At 43.4% G+C, this 24,244-nt stretch overlaps 2 protein-coding genes across 2 annotated transcripts; one reads left to right on the top strand and one right to left on the bottom strand.

Annotated features, from left to right (window-relative positions):
- On the bottom strand, positions 1-1,672 carry LOC123439298. The gene is made up of 3 exons (XM_045116035.1): positions 1,524-1,672; positions 488-525; positions 1-373 (listed from the first exon to the last, which is right to left on the bottom strand). Exons 1-3 carry the CDS (start codon positions 1,602-1,604, stop codon positions 148-150), a joined length of 345 nt encoding a protein of 114 aa, XP_044971970.1. The 5' UTR covers positions 1,605-1,672; the 3' UTR covers positions 1-147.
- Positions 1,673-8,382: 6,710 nt separating this feature from the next.
- LOC123439297 (probable choline kinase 1) lies at positions 8,383-8,694 on the top strand. The gene has a single exon (XM_045116034.1). It carries the CDS (start codon positions 8,383-8,385, stop codon positions 8,692-8,694), a length of 312 nt encoding a protein of 103 aa, XP_044971969.1.
- Positions 8,695-24,244: the final 15,550 nt, after the last annotated feature.

The following is a 24,244-nucleotide window of genomic DNA, read 5'->3' as shown; positions in this document are numbered from 1 at the left end:
AAATAGTACTACCCAGTGCAGAAGGGTTGCATGCCAGTACGTAGGAGTAGATGCCGAAGCCACATACAGAGTATAATACATAGGCACGAGTTAAAACAACACACATAACAGCGAGGGTAACCAAATGCTGTTCCTTGGGAACCTTCCTTAGTCTTTGTTTGTACCAACCGCATTGACAGTCCCACCATTGGAATCTTCATCTGAATCAAGCCCCGCACGTAGGGCCGCCTCCGCCTCCGCCTCACGGGCAGCTAAGTCTGAATGAAGCACATGGGCAAACGCACCAGTAAAAGCACTCATGAAGCCAATGCTAATCAAAGTCTGCTTCATTTCGCTCACCCACACGGCCCTCTCGAGGGCCTTCATTTCCTGGCTAATATTGAGAATAAACAAATAAACTCTCCGGGCAAATAATGAGAATGAACAAATAAACTCAAATAGATGAACGAGAAAAGTCAATGGAAGTTGGCTCAGCTTAGTGCCTTACCGGATATCAACATACCGGCCCCCCAAAGGATGCTTAGCCTACACATGCATTGCACAAACTGTCAAAAGATAGCAGTGATTCCAAAAGAAAGTGATTAATTCGAATCGTGATTGGACGAGCCTCAAAAAACAAGTAGTAGTACAATATAGTGAATGATTGCAATGCTTTGTCCGAAATCAGATATGGTAATTAGAGCATGTTTGGATGGGTTAAAAAAGAGAAAAGTTTCCCACAAAATTTTACCAAGAAAAGAAAAGCCGGCATGTGTATAGGCAACCTTCTTTTTTTAAGCTTCAATGTGTATAACCAGTGGGTAAGGGCAGCAACATATTGTGGTCACCGCATAGTTGCCCACTAAAAAACTAGACTGGTTATGGTGTTCATCCCAGACTCCAACTGGATCTCTAAATGAGACACAAAAAGTTGGCGCAAACAGAGGTATAAATATGTCTGCTTCTGCAGCCCCTAAGGCCACCTATCGATTCATCCAGGTCTAAATCCCTACGGCAACGAGAGGTAAATTCGTCGCGTATCGCCCATCCAAATCGATAATCCTTCAACAAAGGTGCCGCGAGCTAGCGTATCCACATCAAAATCTCAAATCTCTACGATAGGGAAGATGGCAGCATGGCAATCTCAATTCGAAAGAAGTCAGTTGGAGCAGGCATGGGTAACAACCTATCGATTCATCCATCTATCCCCATATAAATCTCAATCCCTAGGGCAACGGGAGGTAAATTCCTCGCGTATCGCCCATCCAAATCGAGAGGAAGGTGGTGCCGCAAGCTCGCGTATCCCCATTAAAATCTGAAATTTCTACGATAGGGAAGAAGGCAGCATGGCGAATCGATCGAGCCGGCAACCTATCGATTCATCCATCAATCCCCATACAAATCCCGATCGATCCCTAAGATAGCGTGCGATAAATTCGCGGATGGCCGGCAAAGATGAGGACGCAGCATGGCAATTGGATCGATCGACTGGAGTCAAATAAAAGGACAGTCAGAGATTGCGGTAGGAGCGATGGGGGCCGAACCTGAGGACGGAAGACCGCCCATGCCTGCTTGAGAGAGGCGACGGGGGCCTTGAGCTTCGCGGCAACGGTCCGCAGCGCCATGGCTACCAACAAACCACAAGATGGTTTCGACGACGACGGCAGCTAGGGTTTCCTTCCGTTCGACCCGGCCTCGCGAACTGAATCGACGGCGACTGATTGGGAACCGCCAGATTGCTGGGCTGGGCTCGGGCTGGGCTCCTCTTATCCGACAGCTTCTTGATTCTCTTCTTAAAAAAACAAATACGACCTTCTTTTGCTAAAAATAAAAAATAAAATCCGACAGCTTCTAGGTCCACAGAATATATCCTGCTCCCTCCGTAAACTAATATAAGAGCATTTAAAATACTACTTTAGTAATTTAAACGCTCTTATATTAGTTTACGCAGGGAGTTTTTTTATTTTTATTTTAAAAAGAACACATCATATTTTTCTCCTCCCTTTTGTATTTTTATCATGTTTTTATGTATATAATAAATAATAAAAACACTAACTCAACTCGCTCACATCTTATTCAATTTAGCAAATAAATATATAAGTTTCTTTTGGTTGCTTATAATGTTGTTTGCGTTGACTCGATGTGTCACATGCAATCCAAGCGAGTGAAAATTTCCCACCTTCTTCCTCCACGACATCTTGTTGTTTTTAAGCTAGGCCAACCGTTTTTTGCGAGAAAAACATTCAATCTATTCATCTTCAATCATGGTAGTACAACAAAAACTATAAGTAATAGAAATTACATCCAGATCCAAAGACCAACCTTTATCAAGCTACATACATCAAAGGTGGCAGTGATAACTATGAGAGTGCAAATGGCCAGCTAATAAATCGGCATACGTGCTTGATCCAGTTCGACGTGTCATGCCTAGAAATTACCCAACAAGAGATCCAATGGGAATTGCATATCCAAGTCCAAGATTTTGAAGCACAATATTTAGGCCTCCCGACTTCGAACGGGCTGGTGCACAATGATAAATTCCAAAATCTACACGAAAGGCTAACTCAGCGTATCTTGCTCTCGGGGACACCTTCTCTCAAGATGGGAAGGAAACATTGATTGAGGCTGGAGCTTAGGACTTGCCCACACTTACACAATGGAGAACGCCATGGAGTTATGCTCAAACTTCAGCAGCATGGAAGACCTTCACAAAGAGTCGCGCGATGCGGTGAAGAAGGCGACGTCGGAGGAGTTAAAGACGTTGATCCCTGACCCAGCGAAGGACGCTATGTCAGTCGACATACTTCCCCGGGCCATGACCCAAGCCGACTCCGGTGACGCTTGACAAAGGGCAAAGTGGGCCGAGTACACAGAGTACCGGCGTCCTCATGACCATCGTGCCGCAATGTACTTCATAACATGGAATGTGGAGCTGCTGGAGGAGGAACAAGAAACGGTGGCGATGGAGGTGGAAGAAGAAGATGTGGTGGCTATGGTTGTATGGGCGTCGGAACCAGCACACTGAAGCATGCCAATCGAGTTGGACACCAACGAGGAAGAAGAGAAGGTGGTGCAGGTCGAGGAAAAGAACAAGGCCAAGGTCACCCATCGCTCCAACCACCTCCAGGGCCGACAGGGCTAAGATGTGAGACTATTGTGTAAGATTAACCCCCAATCTCAATTTCTCTTGCACTCAAATCTAGATCGAAAACCTCAAATCCACCCCCTGGGCGCGCCCTGTTGCCTCGTGGGGGGGCAAAAGGCCTCCCGAGCCCCCTCTTCTCCTATATGTTGTATTTTGACCTCGAAAAATCATAAGCATACTTTCGGTACGAAGCGCCACCGTCTCGAGGCGAAAACCTGGGCAGAGGCCCTTTTGCTCTCCGATAGAGAGACTTGATATGTCCATTTTGCATCATGTTTTGTTATTGTTATTTATAGTGTTTTATGCATCTTGCCACTTGGTGGAGTAATCCTAATGCCTTTTATCTCATAATATGCAAGATTTACATCAAGTGGGAGAATGCCGGTAGATGGAATTCTGAACCTGAAAAAGCTAAGTCACATATACCTATTTTGCACATCTCCAATTGGGCTGAAAAATTATAGAGATTTATTTTATAATAAATAAAAAGATACTAGAGTGAAGAAGTACTGGAGGGGGGGCACTAGGCACCCATTAGACACCAGGGCGTGCTAGGCCCCCCTGGCGTGACCGGATGTCTAGTGAGCCACCTGGCCCACCTCTTGTGATCATCTTCTAATATAAAATCTCTTTTACCATGAAAAAATTAAGGGGGGAATTTCGGTACGAAGCGCCGCTGTCTCGAGGCGGAACCTGGTGTCGGTGTCAAAACTAGCGGATCACGGGTAGGGGGTCCCGAGCTGTGGATCTTGAATCGATGGGTTACAGGGGATGAAGGAGACAATGTTTACCCAGGTTCGGGCCCTCTTGAGGAGGTAAAACCCTACGTCCTGCTTGATTATAATGATGTGGATGAGGATTAGAGAGTTGATCTACCTCGAGATCGTATGAGCTAAAACCCTAGATGAGTCAACTTGCCTATGCGGATGAAACCCTCTGGGTTCCTAGGGTTACATACAACCGACCTCTAGCCCGGGGCAGATGCGCCAATCTATCCTACTTACATTGGATGACACGCCAGTCTTTGGAGCTTTGCTTCCTGAAAATGAGGCTGTCACGCAATACGGTCTTTAATAACATGGCCCATTAGGTCGGGCTGTAAGAGATGGGCCGACCGCTCGAGGTCCCCTTAGTCACGGACTCGTTCTATTCGAATGGGCTTCCGGAAAAGAAGGAATTCCTTATTGATATGATTACTCTACCATTCCTATTAAGCGAGGCTATCACATACACCCCACTCAGAGGAACCGACGTCCTCGTCGGGTCACAGGAACGTTCCCTCTTGCTACATACGCCTGTGCGTCCAATGCAGTACATGTGCCATGCCGTGTGCCACGACGGGCCACAAACATCATGAACAACATGATCGCGCACCTGTCGGCAAACATCCGTGTAGCGACAAGGGTCGCCTCTGATACCAACTTGTAACACCCAAGATGCACCCGCCGGTGGTCGTTACTCCTAGCGGGATCTAGACTAGTGATATGTGTCCAACGTATCTGTAAATTTTGATTGTTCCACGCTAATATATTATCATTCTAGGATAATTTTTGGGCATTTATATACCAATTTATAATATTTTTGAGCAGTGTCCAGTGCTAGTTCCTGTTTTCTGCGTGTTCTTTGCTTTGCAGGTTTACCCTACCAAACGAAGTCCAAATGTCTCGAAACTTTAATATGATTTTTTCTAGATTATATGAAGACCTGCAAGCATCGGAAGTGGACGAGAGGCCACACATTAGCCAAACAGGGAGGGGCCCAGGGCTTGGTCACGCCCTGATGGCTTGTGGCCCCCCCGGATGCCTCTCGACGTCCCTCTCTGACCTATAAATTCATAAATATTCCAAAAACCCTAAGGCACTCCCGTAACTTTTTTTCTGCCGCCGCAAGTCTGTGTTCCGACGGAAGGCCATCTAAACCTCCATTCCGGCGATCTGCCGCAGGGGATATCAATCACGGAGGGCTTCTACATCAACCTTGCTGCCCTCACCATGATGTGTGAGTAGTTCACCATAAACCTACGGGTCCGTAGACAGTACCTAGATGGCAATTTCTCTCTCTTATGATCATCAATACCATGTTCATCGCATCTTCGCTTTGATCTATCTGATGTAATCACTATGTATGGTGTATTTGTTGGGATCCGATGAATTGTGGGTTTATGTTCAGATTATTCATGAAAAGTATTTGAGTCACCTCTGATTATTATGATTCTTAATTGCATATACTGATGTAATAGTTGGATAAAAGTGTTTGCTAAGGATGCTACTTGTTGGATAAATTGCTTGTTGATATTGTTGATTTGCTGCTTGTTGATGTTTGTGGCACAAAATTATTTGCTGATGTTGTTGCTGCCTACTAGGGAAGAAGATGCGAGTATACAACATGACATCTTTTAGCTTTCTTCATCATCATTTGAGCATTGTTGATGTGTGTTGCTTGTTTATTTTAATTATCGTCATGTTCATAGGGCAGAGTTTCTATTTATCGTTATGAGAAAAAGAAGCTCAATGTAGATTGTGCTTTCTATATCGTTATGAAAGAAGAACTTTTAAAACTTTGGGGAAGAGTAGTACACCCTCCATTGTGCTACGGTCCAAATTAGTTTGGGACAGTCCGTGGTCGCACAAACCCCCTAGATGATAGTGAGATTTTTAAAATGAGAAATAAGGAGGCATGAAATCAATTGGGAAATCAGTGGTGCGGTATTCTCTGATCACATCTCACAAATTTTATTATGTTGGTTTTCATTACATGTCATTTTATTATTATTCATATATGTTTGCTGTCTTGCTGTTTTTAGAACTTCGTAGACTGAAAGCTGGGATCCACACGCAGGTATGGAGCTTTCCATCTCTTAGTTTTCAAGAGAAAGGTTCGACCCACACATACGTATATATGGAGCGTTGCCCAGCTGCTGTTCAGGTCTTGACGAAGAGTTAAGAGCGATGACTGAAATTGACTCAAACTGTCAAACATACCATAAATAAGTGTAGGACAGATTCGTGTCATTTGTCAAGTTTATGTACGAGCGTCTACTTGCTTGCCAAAAGCATAATTAACTCGATAGAGATTTCACATCTGTCCAGCCACCACAGATAGACAATACTCAGATACAGAGAATGCAAGATGACAGCAGACACACATGCAAGATAGCCAGCTTCATAGGTAGTTAAACGATAGGCAGGGAGATAGCTAGCTTTTAGCTTGATAGGTAGCTAAACGATAGGTATTCTCGTTAGATCAACGCATGGCAAGGAGAACACAGCTTGTCGTGCCAGTCATGAAAGCAAGTATAGCAGCAGTCTCCTTCATCCGCTTCCTGCTCGTTATCTTTGCGGTCTCCTCGAGAATACGGCTAAGCAATGCAGATATGTCAGACAAATAAACAATGCAATGCAATGCAATGAACGAACAAATGAACAAAAATATGCGGTTGCCTTACCGAATTTGTGGGTCCGAAAGATCCAAGTCAAGATCCTTAGAGAGCTTGGGACCCTTGGCCAAGTCAAGATCCTTAGAGAGCTTGGGACCCTTGGCCTATCAAAGATAGCAGTGATTCCAAAAGGAAACGATTAATTCGAATCGTGATTGGACGAGCCTCAAAAGACAAGTGGTAGTACAACATAGTGAATGATTGCAATGCTTTGTCCGAAATCAGATATGGTAATTAGAGCATGTTTGGATGGGTTAAAAAAGAGAAAAAGTTTCCCACAAAATTTTACCAAGAAAAGAAAAGCTGGCATGTGTATAGGCAACCTTCTTTTTTTTGAAGCTTCAATGTGTATAACCAGTGGGTAAGGGCAGCAACATATTGTGGTCACCGCAGAGTTGCCACCCAAATCGAGAATCCTTGCAGGAAGGATGGTGGTGCCGCAAGCTAAGCTCGCGTATCCCCATTAAAATCTCAAATTTCTACGATAGGGAAGAAGGCAGCTAGCATGGCGAATCGATCAAGCCAGTTGGAGCAGGCAGCCTATCGATTCATCCATCAATCCCCATAATACAAATCCCGATCCCTAAGATAGCGTGCGATAAATTCGGAATCGCTGAACGCAGCATGGCAATTGGATCGATCGACTGGAGTCAAATAAAAGGACAGACAGAGATTGCGCGCGGTAGGAGCGATGGGGGCCAAACCTGAGGACGGAAGACCGCCCATGCCTGCTTGAGAGAGGCGACGGGGGACTTGAGCTTCGCGGCAACGGTGCGCAGCGCCATAGCTACCAACAAACCACAAGATGGTTTCGACGACGACGACGGCAGCTAGGGTTTCCTTCCGTTCGACCCGGCCTCGCTTCTTAAGAACCGCCAGATTGCTGGGCTGCGCTCGGGCTCCCCACGCGCGCCGGACTCCTCTTATGCGACAGCTTCTTGATCCTCTTCCCAAAAAACAAATACGGCCTTCTTTTGATAGAAATAAAAAAATAAAATCCGACAGCCTCTAGGTCCACAGAACACTAACTCAACTGGCTCATATGTTACTTGATCAAGCCATCCAACATTTGGCTGCGAGGAATAAGGCCCTATTTGAAACCACAATAGATTATGATAATCTGAATTATGAAGATAGATTATATAATCTGGTTTATAAAAATAATCTAGATGAACATGTTTGAAAGCCAGATTATATAAACTGTAATCCGGGTTTTACATTGCATAATGACCTGTCTGCCCTCTGTTGTTTTTTTTAAAAGAGGAGGGTGGCGATGGTAGGAATGTAATTATCTCTAACTTTACAAGGGTAATGGGTCATTAGCAATCCATAATCTGATTTTAGCTAGTGGAGAGTAGATTATGAGTTTTTAATAATCTGTTCATTTAATTTTTATAATCTACACCATAATCTGTCATGTTTGGAGACATAATCTCTCCCTAATAATAAAGCAAATAGGGTTTCTGGTCGTCCGTCGTGGCAGTTTTGCAAAAACACCCCTCTGTTTTTTCATAATCAACCCGCGATCCTCCATTAAGTGGAAAAAACTTTTCGTTTTTCCGGAGATCCGGCAGCCGCTCCTTGCCCCGGCCAGATCCAGTCCCCTCGCGAAAGGATCCAGCTATCCCCGGCGGTCCCGTCGCCTGCCACCGGTCCCTGTCACTCCCCTGCGCCGCCTTGGTCTCGTCGCGGGAGGAGGACGAGGGCGCTCCGCTCGCCCCGCTGACCCGCTCGAGCAGATCTAGGCGATAAGAAAAACCTAAATTAGTTTTCTCCTTACCTCATAGCTCATGTCATCAATGTCGAGTCTCATGTCCCAGTGATGGCGGACTGCCGCGCGCTGGAGGTGGTGCCGCTCAAGGGCGCCATGACCAACGAGGTGTACCAGGTGTGCTGGCTCACCGCCCCGGCCGAGGCGGGCGCGGGCGCGGGGCCGCTCAAGGAGAGGGAGGTGAGGAAGGTGCTGGTGCGGATTTACGGCGACGGCGTCGACCTCTTCTTCGACCGCGAGGACGAGCTGCGCACCTTCGAGTGCATGTCCCGCCATGGCCAGGGCCCCCGCCTCCTCGGCCGCTTCCCCAACGGCCGCATCGAGGAGTTCATCCACACACGGGTAGGTGCATATCGCGTCTAATGAACAAAATAGCTATCAAATTGCTTCTACCTTCCAGTCTTTCTTGGTTCAGAGGCCATTTCAGAACTGGTATCCTCTGTTTCTTGGCGAATTTCATCCTCTGCCCCTCCTCTCCACCGACCGGCTCCCCGGAGCATCTGGTGATGGAGGAGATCCTCACCGACGGGGGTCACCGGCGTCGAGGTGGGTCTCTCCCGGCCATTTCCTTGCTATATAAGCGCTTGACACTCACTTGACTTGGCCACAGATCACAGATCCATCCATTCCATTCAGTACTAGCAGTGCAAGAACAGAGAGACAATGAGTTCCTCGTCTCCGAGATGGGGTTGGAGCCGACTTACATTGCTCAACGGTCCGTAATTCTCTGTTACAGCCTAGAGGGCCGGCTGAGACCCCGTCATTATGTTATGAAGTTCCTTAAGGAAAACGGATTGCAGAAGCATGATCGGAGCTACTTTGCTACAGTCGTAGTGAGCGATACCGATTTCATAAAAAAGTACATACGCCCTTACTTGGAAGATGTGCCGCACCTAGCTGAAGACTATGATGCCGCTTGCAAAGGGGAATTGCCAACTAATTTCAGATTCACGTAAGCCAAGAAAGGGCCATGAAAATTCCTAACTGTGTGCTGGTTGTCCGATGTTGTATGCTTGTTAGATGTTGGGTTGGTGGTCATTGCTAATGTGTGATGAAACTGATAATTTGATTCCTGAATCCTGATATGTAATGCCATCATCATTCAGTAGAGAGGAAGCCATGGCTTGGTTATGAATTTGTTTGTCCTTGTTCATGTTTTTAAACACACGTATTGGTTGCTGGTGCATTCTGCATTGCATTAAATTGCCGTTTTTCAAATTAGTTGCTGGTGCATTGAGAGGCAATGAGCCAAGGTAAGGCCCCCTTCTTGTGGGTAATACATTCGTACTGTTCCATACTGTTTTTGCAATTCATAATGGAATGATCAATTGGAATGATCAATCTGATGCCCGTTCCAAATTTAGCTAAATAGTCTTTTTGGAATGATCAATTCACCTGGCTTTAGCCAGATCAGTTTGGTTTGCTCATATATGCAGGTTCTTAGCGATTCATCTTTGTTTTAACTAAGGATAAACATATTCATTCAATTAGGGAAGTGTCTACAAGCGAGTTCTCCTTTAGTTGGATCAGAAGTAACGATTTGGAGACATTGGTCGTATTACAACTAACTACTTGGCTGTAGGATGAAATGTGCAGGACTAACATCTGTCAAGGTTATCTATTAAAGAGAGATGCTCACTTAACTAAACATGAAACTTTCAGATAATGGAGGAGGGCTAGCATCATTTAAATTTAAGTAAAGTTAGGTGTCTCTTGTTCATTTTTATGCTAGCAATGTTACTGACACAATGGAGAAGTACTTGCTGCCAGTAATGTTATCTTGACAAAGAGGCATTAATTTTGTATTGTGTGTATTGTGGATTTTCATGCTCTGCACCAAATGGAGAAGTTGTTTGTGGTATAGATAAAAAAAATACATTTTGTGCCAAGCAAAAAGTGGCCGGGAAATATATAGGAGCATACTGAACTCAGGATTTGAATGAGAGGTGAAAGTTAACTCAGAATCTGTGTGTGTCTTAACATGATGGCTAAACTCTGCCCTTACACCCTGGTTGACAATAGCTGCCTTCCGGTCATCCCTTCCTCTTGACATCAAGGATGTTTAACTGTATCTGGAAGTATGTTTCTGATCCAAGCTTTTATCAGCCTGCTTAGCAATTGACAGTGTCATTCATGCAGAGCAAGCATTTGTGTTCCTGTTACTTATAAAGTTGTGACCATCCTGTAATTTTGCAAGTTTATTTTGCTGTTTGTGATGATGTGACTACATGCTCCCCAAACTCGAGTCCCGTTGCAGCTTGCACTTGCCCCTGCCCTCAATCACTCTCTGTGTAGCTAAGAGCATCTCGAGCCGTGCCCTCAACAGCCCCCTCCAGGCACCTTTTTAGTCGCCGGCTTATGTAAGCATTACATTATATTTTAAAACTTTAAAAGAAACTCCTTTCGTCCAAAAATAGATATCTTACATTTAACATTATAATTTGCATTTAACATTTAATGGAAAAAAAAAAGGTTTTGCATTTTTTTTCTAGCCCGGTGCAACGCACGGGAATTATTACCACTCAATAAAAATGATAATTATTATTAAAAAATTAATCCAATTTTTATGTAAGCATTACATTATATTTTAAAACTTTAAAAGAAACTCCTTACGTTTAAAAATAGATGTCTTACATTTAACATTTAATGACAAAAAAAAGGTTATGCACTTTTTTCTAGCCCGGTGCAACGCACGGGCATTTGTACTAGTAGATTATAAAAATTGGATTATATAATCTCGGTGGTTCCAAACAGGGCCTATGTGGTTTCAGAATGTATGGTAGGAGTGGCTCCCCTTCGTGAGAGGCCCCCTCCCCGAGGGCGACTCGGGCGGCACCAAATCCTCACGGCACAACCCCCTCCCCCTTCGGCTTCTCCTTCCCTGCCGTCGCCTAAAGCATTCCCCAGCAGTGAGGTGGCGGCTCGCTGCTGAGAGCTAGGCTGTGCATTGAAGGCGGAGGTTGCTGGAGGATGGCCGGAGTGGTGCTGATGTCGGACTAGCCGCTCTGGTCAGCCGCGTAAGAGAAACGTCGGGCGGGCTAGGCTATGGCAGGGGTCTTCCCTTGCCCCGGTCTGGTCTGGCCACAGGGTGGCAGCAGACGGGCGGCGACGGCTCCACCCTCAGCAGCGACGTGTCTCAAAAACTGGGTGGAGTGGGTGATGCTACGGGTGAAAGCCCTGTGTTGACCTCGGTCAGCATGGGCGGCAGCGGCGTTCTTTGGCGTCGGATCCCTCTTTGGAGGTGTTGTTGTGGGTTGCGTTGGTTTCACGCCTACTCTGTTTATTCTCTGGACGAAAGCCTTAGATCGAGCGGCGGGATCGGACTGCGGCAGCGTCCTTGACATCGTTTTACCACCTTGGTGGCGCCTGTCTTAGGAGATGCTGCTCCGTGGTGCTTGCTTGAGATTTGGGGGTGGTGTTTGGTTGGTTGGAGGTGGGTGGACACGAGCATATCTAGCACCACACATAGTGTAAATTATTGTGCTGATAGGTCATGCATTTCACCTAAAGATCCCTCGACAAATGTTTGTGGTGATATGCCTGCTTCCTCGTGTCCTCTTGATCAAAATATCTTGTTTCTCCCTAGTTGCTCTATGACTAATCATTTAGGGGAAATCAAGAAATATGAAGTACTTTTGACTAATGAAGAATCTGATTCACCAAAAGAATCATCATCAACTCCTCCAGTTCACATGTGCCTCATGGCAAGAGGTAATAATGAGGTATCATCTTCCCTGTGCAATAACGATGATATTTGCGATGAGGATGATGATGATGATTTGACCGAAAATATCTATGAGATCAGTAAAATTCTTCATAAAGCTAAAAATAACGCTCTTCAAAGATTCCAAGATGTTCTTGCTTACTTTGAAAATTGTAATGATTCACTTAATCATGAACAAGCTAAAAGTGAACAACTTGAACATGAACTTGAGAAGAGTCATCAAGCATGTAGAGACTTAAGATCTTCAAAAGGAGAGATTGAAGTTGCTCATGATAAACTTAAAAAGGATTTTGAGGTCCTTCTCCTTGAATGCAATAACGTCAAGGGAGAGCTCATCAAAACCTCTAAGATCTATGAGGAGCTTCAATCTACTCATGAGAAGTCTCTATTTGCTACTTACTCCTCTCATATTGTTGATGATACTTGTACATCTAACTCTACCTCATTTGAAGTATCAACATTGAAAGAGAATATTGAGCTACGTGCTCAACTTGATTTACTAACTAGCAATTATGGGAAGTTGGAAGAAAACCATGTAATGCTCACAAGCTCTCATGCCGATCTTCTAACATCCTATAATGTGCAAAAGTTAGCTCATGAGGCTATCATCACCAAGGTAACATCAAATAAGCCTCATGTGGACAATGGCACTACTTCTAGTCAAAGTACTATATTTCCATGTGTTAGTCCTCGTAATTCGTCTACTCATAATGTTGCTACCTCGTGTGATGAATTACTTTCCTTGCCTTGTTGCTCTAACAATGAAACTTACACTTCCTCTAGTATTTGCATTAAAATTAACCATGCAGAGGAAATCGAAGAGCTCAAGGCCCAAGTCACTTCTTTGAAGAAAGACTTGGAACAGTGTCATGAAGGGATGTCCACACTCAACAACGTCCTGTGTGAGAAAACATCTCCGAATGACAAAAATGATGTTGGAGTAAACTCAAACAAGAACAAGAGTGGCCTAGAACGAGTTAAGAATTCGGCCAAAATCATTTGCTTCAAGTGCAAAGTTAAAGGGCACCATGTTAGATCTTGCCCTTTGAAGACGAAGTCTCAAAGTCACAAGCAACAAGGGAAGCGGCCACAAACTCAATCACACACTCAGCTACAAGTTGAAGGAAGGCCTCTTCCCAATAAGACCCAAGCCAACACTCCCCAAGGTGAGAAATCAACTGGGAAGAAAACAAAGGGTAGATGTTGCTACTTATGTCGTGAGAAGGGTCACGTCGCTTCGTCTTGCACGAGAGGTAACTTATCCAACCCAATCACTATTGATGATATCTATTCCCTTGGGAAGGATAAGGTTGGCAATGTGTTTGCCAAGTTTGTTGGTACTCAAAATGGTGTCAAGAAAAAAACCATTTGGGTTGCCAAGCCTATTGTGATTAACCTCTTAGGACCCAACATAGTTGGGGACCAACAAGCTCAAACTTGATCAATAGGTGACTATGGAGGACATTAGAGACTTGGATACATAATGAAGAATTAAGGGGTCTTCATCATTCATATTATCTCAAGCCAAGTCATTTGGATTATCGAGTTTCTATCTTATATCCAATGTGCCTCCTTACGGTAACTTATACTTAAACTGTTTACATTGTTAGGTGCTTGCCCCTTTGCATGTTGTGGTTTTGTACCTTGCATGCGTTTGTATATGTTGTGCTTCCAACTTGCTTATCTTGAGTAATCGAGTATGGGTATGTTGGTTTGTATATCATGTACATGTGAGTCTTGTATTGAGCCTTTTTGCATCTTGTTTATATTTTTTTGGGTCTTGTGAGAGACTAATGGATTATCCCATTGTGGGGGAGTGATGTGCTTTGCACACCTCACAATCCTATAAATGTGTATACATGGGGAATACCACTTAGTTTTGATACTTCAAGATTATCTAGTTTCTATGTGGTATGTCTTACTCGTGAGAATTTCAAATTCTATATGGTCCATTAAGTATCTCTTGTTGGTTTTAATTTGCCACTTGTTAATGTTGTTGGTTTATCACATTATGGGGGAGTAATATGCTATGTGCATATTACAAACCTAGAAAATATGTACATTTGACGTGTTGCCACTTAGTGTTGATATTGTAAATTATCTTGTTCCTAGGTGGCATGTTAGCTCTACAAGTGTCATTTGCTTGCGTTTTATGGGTAAAGATGATCTTGGATATATTTGTGATCTACCAATGAGTATCACTTCGAAAATACTTCTTGTCCTTGACAATTGGTATTCCCATCATGTGATAGGAATTCCTAATCATCTTTACATTGGATTTTGTGTTTCGTTTGTCTTCCTTGCCTCTTATGGATCTATTTTAACATGTCTAGTGTTTTTATAGACATAGAGAAAGTGATGATCCCATCATGTGCATTTTGTATTTAAATGCAAATTCTATATAATGCACGTCCCTTGGGGGAGCTATCCTATTTTCTTTAGAACACTCTCTTTATTCACCCATCATAAAATCTTTTGATCCCCATCAAGTGTGTGTTGATGGGAGGCAAGTCTTGCTCTTTATGATGCTTTGTGCCATCATGAAAATTTGTCGAGGGCTTGGTTTGTTGGAACCTAGCTCTCTTTTGGAAATTAGATACCTCGTGTTTGTTTTCCTTCAATTGGTTTCTTGTTTCCTTTTATTTGGCATGTGTCAATGGATATCTCATTCCTTGAGGTATCTTTTAGTTGATATCCTTCAAGTGATATTTCTTTTTTGTTTAGGATCTTATTATCACTTGATACCTTGTCTTTTGGTGACTTATCAACTTTGTGTTGAGTTGATTCTTGAGAGTCTTGAGCATGCATATCTACTATATACAACTTCTTTTGCTTGCTTTCCTTCTTTGACCCAATATATAAGAAAAACTCTACCTTGTCATAAATTGGGTAAAGTGTGCATGAAATTCAAATTCATATCTATATGAACATATGTATGTGGAGTTTGTCCTATGTATTGCTGGTTTTCTAACTCTTTGGTCCCAATGAGTTTGGGCACCATTTTGTTTGTTTTGCTGTTCCAGGAACAACTGGAGATGCATTGGATGCTCGGCTCACCTATAAGGAAGGTGTTGAGACCATGTGATTATTGGAGCCAAGTTAGGATGATCAAAGAACAACATTCTACTACACCAATCCAATGTTGTCTCGGTAACAAGTATCCACTTCATGCATTCTTTTCTTGCGAAGGCCCCAACCTGTCTTTTCTTTTCCAGGTTGCATCATGGCATGAATCTCTTGATTCGTTCTTGTAGTACTTGTTTGCTTTCTCAAAGCATCCGAACGATGATGTCTTACTACTAGTTGGGATGTCTTTGATGTTCGTATGTTGGAAGTTCATATTATACAATAAGAAAATATTAGGCCATGTGCTATGCTTCCAAGCAAAAGATCTCATTGATATATTTATGACTTCCTTTTGGATATCTAGTTTGTTCCTTCTTGTAACCATTTCGTGTGTATATCCTTCTTTGTGGATCTATATCATCATGATTGTCTTCTACTTAGAATCTTTTGCACATGAGAGAAATTACATCTAATTGGTATCCTCTTTTCTTTCACGTCCATCGTTACATTTCCTTTTTCAGTTTTTGGTGGCTTCGTGAAAAGATTTGTTTTGAGTGCGTATCTTATTTTCCTACATCTTGATGCACTCTTTGGCCGTGAAGATTATTTTTCCTCATGCTTGTCTTGATGAGGGTTTTGCCATTTCAATTAGTATCCCTCCTCTTGATAAGGTTCTTACTTCCTATCTTCACAATGGGTTGCCACAAGCGTTGGTTCTTATTTTGTTTATTAGTAAGCTTGTGAACCCATTTTCTAGTATGTGTGTGTGGGAATGATATGTCTTGCACTTTGTATCTCATTTCATCAAGACTATGTTGATGAGTAATGCTCATCCTTATCTTAGTCTTCTCAAGTGCTTTGCCATGACTCACACACATTACTTTGGTTGAGCCTATTCTTAAGTTGCTTCTTTTACATGTTGCTCAACCATTTGTTTTGTGCAATCGATATGCTTATTGTCTCATCATCTTCTTGCACTCGTTGTGTGTTTTATTAATTTTGGGGGAGCAACGATCCTATTTTGTGCACCTGTATCAAATACAAAAATCTCGTATTAGTGCACAAATCATGGGGAGCTTCTCTAGTTTTTGATAAATCACTCTGTTGCCTTTATCATAATATCTTCTATTCATGTGGTTCGAAGGACCATATGATTGTTTGTTCCATCTGGAATCTTTTGATTGCTTGCCTCTATTTTTGTATGTCCTTGTGGCATATGATCCTTTTATTTGCAATCTTTGGGTCCTCAATATAGTTTGTTTCCCTCCAACTACTTATCATTGTATTTGTGTATTTCTCTGCACTCATTTGCTGAGAAGTACACACTTTTTGGAGGACCACCTACTATATTGGCTTTCTAAACTTTTCGTCCATTTTGGCAATCGATGCCAATGGGGGAGAAGTTTAGAGAGTTTACTTTGGATATGTTTAGAGGGTTTTGCTATTATTGCGTAAGCATTTACATCTTGCACGCATGCATTATTACCTTGTATGTGTGCGCTTGGTTATGCTTATTACCTTATATAAACTCTCTTGAAGTGGTTGTCTTCAATTACCAAAATGGGGGAGATTGTTAGAGCATATATCTCCATATGTGGTTTTTGTAATTGATGACAATTCCTATGGACTAATGGTTGCCTTAAGTTATATTTATAGGATTTGTCCATAGGCACTTCTTGAAGTCCATCTGTTGAGTTCAAGGAGTTTATATGATGACCAAGATGGTATTCAAGGTATTATCCAAAGAATGGTCATAGAGACACTAGGTTGATCAACATCTCAGACAAAGAGTAAATCAAGATGATCAACACACAAAGCGTATAAGATGTACCGAGAGGGATCAAGTGATCCCATGGTATGGTAAGCATTGTCCATTACGTGTTTGTGTACTAACCCATGGTCTTTGTGAGAGTTCTATGTGGGGGTTAGGTGTGCTTCCATGGGCTTGCGTCAAAAGGAAGATCTCATACGACCCATGAAGGATGACGTCAAGTGGCGATCGTCATCAAGATTGTGGTGTGCAAGTTCAAGTGGATGAGCAAGAATATATCATTGAAACTATTGTTAATGATCATGTGTTGATAAGGACAAGCTCATGTGCTAACAAGGACAAGATCAAGATAAGCATTCCTGAGCACTACATGCTTGATTCTTGTGGATGTTCACATGGTGGACAAATGAAGATGAATACATAAGCTAGGCTTTCCACATTGTGTATGGGAGAGCTACTTGAAGACTTCATCATACCTTGCTTTCAACTTGAGCCAAGAAGGAACAACAACATCAAGCTCAAGTGAAAGGGCTAACTCAAAGGTATCAGTTCCTTTGACGTTAGTTGTGCGGAGTGATGATCAGCGAATAAAAGTATACACTCAAGTATGGATCATCGGTACCCCTTTTACAATTCTTGAGTCTTTAGGGATCCTGCACTATTAAGAGGGGATCACAGGTTTTGCGATGAACTTGCTCAAACTACATCTCCACTGTTCTGCTTAGACCACATATTCTCTACTCTGTTCCTATCTCAAAACAGGTCTATTGCCTCGGACTTCCGGCTTCCTCCGGACGTCCGAGGGCCGGACGACCGGGAGGCTTCGGAAATCCGGAGCCCTCCACCAGAAGTATTTGAGTCATATAACTCGGAATTCCGGCTCCCTCCGGACATCCGAGGGCCGGACGTCCGACCAGCTTCGAAAATCCGGAGCCCTGCACCAGAAGAACATGAGCTCTATAAATCGGATTTCCGACTCCCTCCGGACATCTGAGGGCCGGACGTCCGTCCCCTTTCGGAAATCTGGAGCCTCCCACCAGAAGAAGTTGAGTCGAATAACTCGGATTTCCGGCCTTCTCCGGACGTCCGATCATTGTTCAATTCATAGTGTTTCCAGTCATAACTACAACCCTCGGACGACCGACCCCTGTCAGACGTCCGACCCCTTGCGAACGCCCGGACTTCCGAGAAGTGCCGGACGTCCGGACCCTGTGTGACTTAAAGTGTCCCCAACGGCTGTTTTTCTCTCCCCACTATAAATACCCCTCTCCCACTTCGTGAGAGGGTGCCCAACACAGCCTTATCCTCATAAGAACACATTTCTACCTCACACACATTTGCTCACACAAAATCTTAGATCCCAAGAGCATTTGTGAGCCCCTTTGAGAGTTGTTCCAATCAAAAGATAGATCGTCTCCCTCTCCTCCTCTCAACCCAAGCTATTTGAGATTTGAGCAAGTTTTGAGCATTCCCCGTGATCTTGTTACTCTTGGAGGTTGGAGACTCCTAGGCGGTAGGAGTTCTTCGGAGAGGAATCAATCCGTGTGATTACCCCCCGGAAAAGTTTGTGAGGGTTTGGAAGCCAACTCAAAGGCTTACCACTAGTGGTTGAGAAACGCCTTCGTGGTGTTATCTCAAAGGGAGAATAGGGTGAGCCTTCGTGGCGTTGGTATGCCTTCGTGGTAACACCCACCTCTCTAACGGTGACTAGCTTCCCTCCAAGGAAGTGAACATCGGGATACATCTTCGTCTGAGTGACCTTGGTTATCCTTAACCCTAACTCCTTACTTGTGGTTTACTTGTGTTACTTGAGCATACATACATTGCATATTGTTTGTGCTCATTATATTGTGTTGGCTATTTCTTGTACAAGATTAATCATTCAAGCATACCTTCTATATCCACACGTTCATACTTGCAGTTTTTGATATATCGTGTGATATAGTGTGATCTAGTATCTTGTGTTGTTCACCTACTTGTCGTGTGATATAGCTCAAGTAAGTTTGTGTAACTTACTTGTGCTTGTTAGTAACTGTATTGTGTCCATCTTGGTAGATCGTGTTGTTGATACACGCTGCAGTGCCTAGTGCATTTAGGATTTGTGCTTGACAAGTACCCTCTTAGTTTATTTCCGCATTAGTGTCAAGCCAAATCCGTAGAAGTTTTTAAATAGCCTATTCACCCCCCCTCTAGGCGTCATCGAGGTCTTTTCAATTGGCATCTGTTTTGTATTTATCTCTTCTTCCTTGTGTCCTTTGTACTTTTGGTTCGTTTGAACCTATCTTGCGAGGCTGCAAAGCCTCACAGGCAAAATTATATACAATTCAGGTGGAGGGCTTGCCCTCCCCTGATGACCTTAAAAAAGAATGTATGGTAGAATCTAACTAGTTTCTTAGATTTGAATTTCTCTAAGCCAAGAACTCGAAGCTGATGCGCCTTTCAAACAACATGTAGTGATTTTAGTAGAATACTAGCTGGACTATGGCACGGCACACGCCGTGCCCGTGCAAGCATCCGTCATTAATTAATTTGTAGTTTCATTTGTTGGTTTGTGTGTTTATGATGGTAGTCTACTATGTTTTGGTAAGTAACATTTGTATATATTTGCAAGCTGATATGTTTATGGAAAGACAATGAACAATAGAGTAGACAATCTGAATTATTTGAGTTCAACCACATGTCTAGGTAGCATACATGCATGAATGAACAAACAAATACAACATCATGGACAGATAGTCGCAGATAAAGAGTAGAACTAAGTGAAGTAGAACATGTCTAAGTAACATACGTGCTTGTTAGCATTCTGGATGATAGGCTTTTGATCTCCACGTCTTGTCTTCACTTTCTTCATCACAAGAGAGAAGACTGTTTCGTCCGGGGTGGTTGCCAGACATGTACATTTCCTTAAATTCTTCCTTTACTCGGCGCCCTATTTCCTCAAGCCCTAGGAGCTGGCATTTTTCGTCGCAGCGAGTGATGCTGAATTGGCATAACATACAGAAACAATGGAACAAACACTATGGCTATAAGTGTTTCATCGTCATGAGTATACGATAAATATTTTAGGACTTCAACAAATGCTCAACTACTGCTCCACTATACATGTCACCGAAGGGATTTTACTCAGGGGAGCAAAGCTCACATGAATATAAAAATCTGCCATAAAATAAAACAAAAGCATATCTTCCCCTACCTTACAGGATACCAATAACCTAGAAACGCTATGAATCACTCATTAAGTATATGATGTACAGGGGAAAAGGATCTCTTAGTACGAAATAGATCAAGCAGTCGGAAAGCTTAGCCTCTTACCACCTTATGTGCGTAGCTATAAACGTCTGTTGTACATCCATAGAGGGAACAATAGAACTTGAAATTGCATTCATCTTCAGAGTTCTGACCACTAAGCAGGAAGAAAGAGCACGTCATACATGACCCAACCTCTACTCGGCTTGGTGTCTTCACTCCGTCTCTTCGGCAAATCTATGTGACAAATCGTTTGAGTGTCTTTACAAACTTGAGCTATTATCTGAGTTGATCTTACCGATGGCCTGAGAGGAAATTTGAATTTGTATAAAATTGACAACAACATGAACTTTAAATCTGAAATATTATCAGCTGCATGTCTGAAACACAACCAAGCAGAAATACATTTTCCCACGAATAACTCATATATTTATGAATAATAGACATATTGTATATGCATGTTAGATAACTGAGAGAGGAAACATAGTGTTCAATAAATTTCAGCAGAATACATGTGCAATGGATATTTAGAATGAAAGCTGATATGATACAAAATATAAACACTAAATATCTAATTGATCAGGTCGATTAGTTTTAAGTTCTCACCTCATTGTCCACTGCAAAATGTGTCATATAAAAGTAAATTCCAATGCTGCAAAAAAATGAGATCAACCTTTTATTGACAGTAAGAAACAAAAAGTAATCAAATTGATCAGAATTGTTCCAAATAAATAAATTTCATTGAAACCACACAAGGAAACACATATGCACAAAACTGTATTTATCTGGAATACTGAAATTAGTATAATGGAATTTTTCAGATGAATTTCACAATCATTTATCTGGAATTCATCTGAAAAATAATACAACACTATAATGGAGAGCATATCAAAACATGATTTGGGAGTATATCAAAAGATACATATATACCTTCTGCATAACCAAATTTTGTTTTTAGGAAAAAAACATGAACGGCAAATTAGAAAATTCACTGTACCTAAGAAAAGTAATGACCCGGAATTTGATTTCCTACAGTGGCATTAACACAAACAACTAATCGGAAAGCAAAAGACATGGAAGTACAATTTTTTGTACAGACACACTTCACAAAGGTGAATTCAAAACACACACAGAGAGAAGGAGGGAGGGAGGGAGGGAGAGAGAGAGAGATGGCGCTGAGTGCCAGCACGGAGCGAGCCAATCCAGCTCGCTCAAGTGGGAGCCGCCCGAGGCAGTCCAGGCGCAGGACTGTGTCGAGCAGGTGGAGGGTAGCTAGAGTGACAGTGGTCGAAACGGCAGACGCGTTGCCCGTCCTACGTACTCTTTCCTCACGTCGTCTTCCCTCAATGTGGGTGAAGCTTGTCCACCAATGAACTGCAACGAGGCATCCCATCAACTGCTTGAGGTCTGCTGGGTGGCGATGATGTCACTCATGAGCAGCAAGAGCAGCCTCGGCAAGGTGGAGACAATACTGCTCTTTGCTGGGCAGCGCTGACATGGGACTCCATGCTTGCCAGGGACGCCAGATCCCTCGACGGGAGACCTTGCCAGCGGGAAGGTGCGCGTGTGGGGCCGGAACGACGCGACTGTCAACAGGAAAGCGAGGGACCTTCCCGCGCTGCCTGACCGTCGTGTAGGCTGTCACTGCCTCCATAGTCCATAGTCGATCCGTACCGGCACATCTAGTCCCCTCTCCTCCTGCTTCGGATGCTGTCGCCATGGCCACACCTCGCCCGTCCAGGGAGGGGGGGAGGAGCGGCAGGGGGAGGTAGTAGAGGAGTGAGCCGGCGGAGGGACGGTACGCGGCAGCGGCAGAGGAGGAGGAAACGTGTGTGAACAATTTTTTTAGATGAGCGGTCGTGGAGGAGTAATGTACGGGTCTTAATTTTTTTCGGATGAGGATACGGATCGTAATTTGTACTCCCTCCGTTCCTAAATATAAGACCTTTTAGAGATTCCACTATATACTACATACGGATGTATGTAGTCATATTTTAGAGTGTAGATTCATTCATTTTATTCCGTATGTAGTCTATAATCAAAACTCTAAAAGGTCTTATATTTAGGAACGGAGGGAGTACAAGTTAGGAGAAGGGGAAGGAAGGTTCGGTCAAAGCGGTGAGTCCAATCACTCGAAATCCAGCCGCATACATGCGGATCTTAACGCTCATGTATAAATGATCAGCAACAATAAAAATAAAGTAAAAAAAACAGAAAAATCAAAGCCTTGCCGGTTTAGTATTGTTACTTATTATATACTCCCTCTGTTTTATAATATAAAAGCGTTTTTAATACTAGTGTGGTATTAAAAACGATATACTTGTGAGTTGTGATCCTTTTCCTTGCGGAAAACCTCATTTTCTTTTCTTTCTAGACAACTGTGAAACATAACAAATTTCACTATTATGATTTTATTGCTCCTGCCGTAAGTAATATGCAGTTAAACAATGTGTATGGTTGAGAAGTCCTTGGGTGAGTGTTCTCGAAAAAATGAAGGTTCCTTTGGGTGGGTTATATTCGTCAGGTACCTCTTTTTCTTTTATCCTCTGTACCAACGTGTGATTGTACTGACTTGTGAGAAGCCATGCATATTTGTTTGACTGTTTAAGATTGCATTTGTCCAACTAATCGGTTACAGATTTAGTATCGACAATGATACCACATGCTGAGACAAATATGTCTCTGTACATGGGCATCATGTTATCGATGCTTAGTGAACAGTATCATCTTAAAAAAAGCATGAACAAAATTGACCAAATATTGCAACAAATTGGCAGTACTCCGCGTTGGTGCTAAGTTTGAGCCGGTCGGTTGCTAGCCGTCCAATTAGCCGCGTCCCACCGTTGGATTTGGATCCCCGCGCGTTGCCTTCTTCCTTTCTCCTCGTCTTCTTCCTTCCCCGTACCGGCGGCCGTCAGCCATGTACGGCGCCACACTCGCCAGCCACCCCTGCGTTGCCTTGCTCGCCCTCGCTGATCATGCGGTGTTGTTCCCGTTGGCTGCCATGACTGCCGCATCTCCTCACCACCCCCTGCTAATTCTCCTCCTCGACGCCGCATCTCCTTCTCACCCCTGCTCTCACGCCATGGTAGCTCCCGGAGCGTCGTCACCGCCCCCTCACTGTCGAAGCTGGCCGCACGGGGTCGACTGAGCAATGGCCGAAGAGTCAACTCCGTTCATGGATGTAGCAGAAAAACGCCGATAGTAGCAAAAATCATGGATGTAGCAAAACCCCTCAACGGTAGTAGCAAAAACCAACTATGATTGCAGCAAAATCATCTTGTCGCCGTCGCCGGTCCCATCTCCGCCATGATGGATGTAACAAAAACCCTCGCCGATAGTAGCAAAATCCAAATACGGATGCAGCAATTCATCGTGCAGCAATTCATCTCGATGCCGTCGTCGGTCTCAAGCCATAATGGATGTAGCAAAATACCACACCGGATGTAGCAAAAAATCGCCACCAGTTGTAGCAAATAGAGAGGCCAGTTGTAGCAAAAAAAATGATATAGTTGTAGCATAAACAAGCTATGTTTCCAACTTGCTTCTTGGTTGCTGCAAAAAAACAACTATGGTTAGAGCTCTGGATTTCGCCGGTTGAAGCAAAACGAAATGCCGGTTTCAGCATTGTTGTCTGCTCATTGGCATCGCAACCTTCACCGTGGTCGATCATGGAGACTTGTTGGCACGGCTCACAATTAATGATGTCCTCCCCGCTATGGTCCCAACACCTTTGCCGCGACGCCCCTGGCACGGTCCCAACACCTGTGTTGCGGGAGCATCTCTCCACAAGGTGTGGATCGGAAAAAAAACGTGTGGTGGAGCCATCTTACAGAGCGCTTCTCGAGGTAGGGGATGACTCGTTGTAGCAAACGAGTGAACTGCATTTGTTTTGGAAGGAGGTAAGGTAGAAGAGGTGACGGGTTTGGTAAATTACATCCAATGTAATTTGAAGGTGTGTGCAGGTCCGTCCAAAGCGTTCGGCCGGGGCGTTGTATCCAATCGTTTTCCATTTTAAAATCAACTATACGTCCACATCCGAAAAAAATAACACGGACTCAACTGGCTCACATCTTCTTGGAATAGCAAATAAATACTCCTTTCGT

The sequence above is a fragment of the Hordeum vulgare genome, chromosome 3H (assembly GCF_904849725.1).
Source record: "Hordeum vulgare subsp. vulgare chromosome 3H, MorexV3_pseudomolecules_assembly, whole genome shotgun sequence".
Classification (NCBI taxonomy): domain Eukaryota; kingdom Viridiplantae; phylum Streptophyta; class Magnoliopsida; order Poales; family Poaceae; genus Hordeum; species Hordeum vulgare.
The sequence above is the reverse complement of the archived record's forward strand: the minus strand, read 5'-3'. Positions and strand labels throughout refer to the sequence as shown.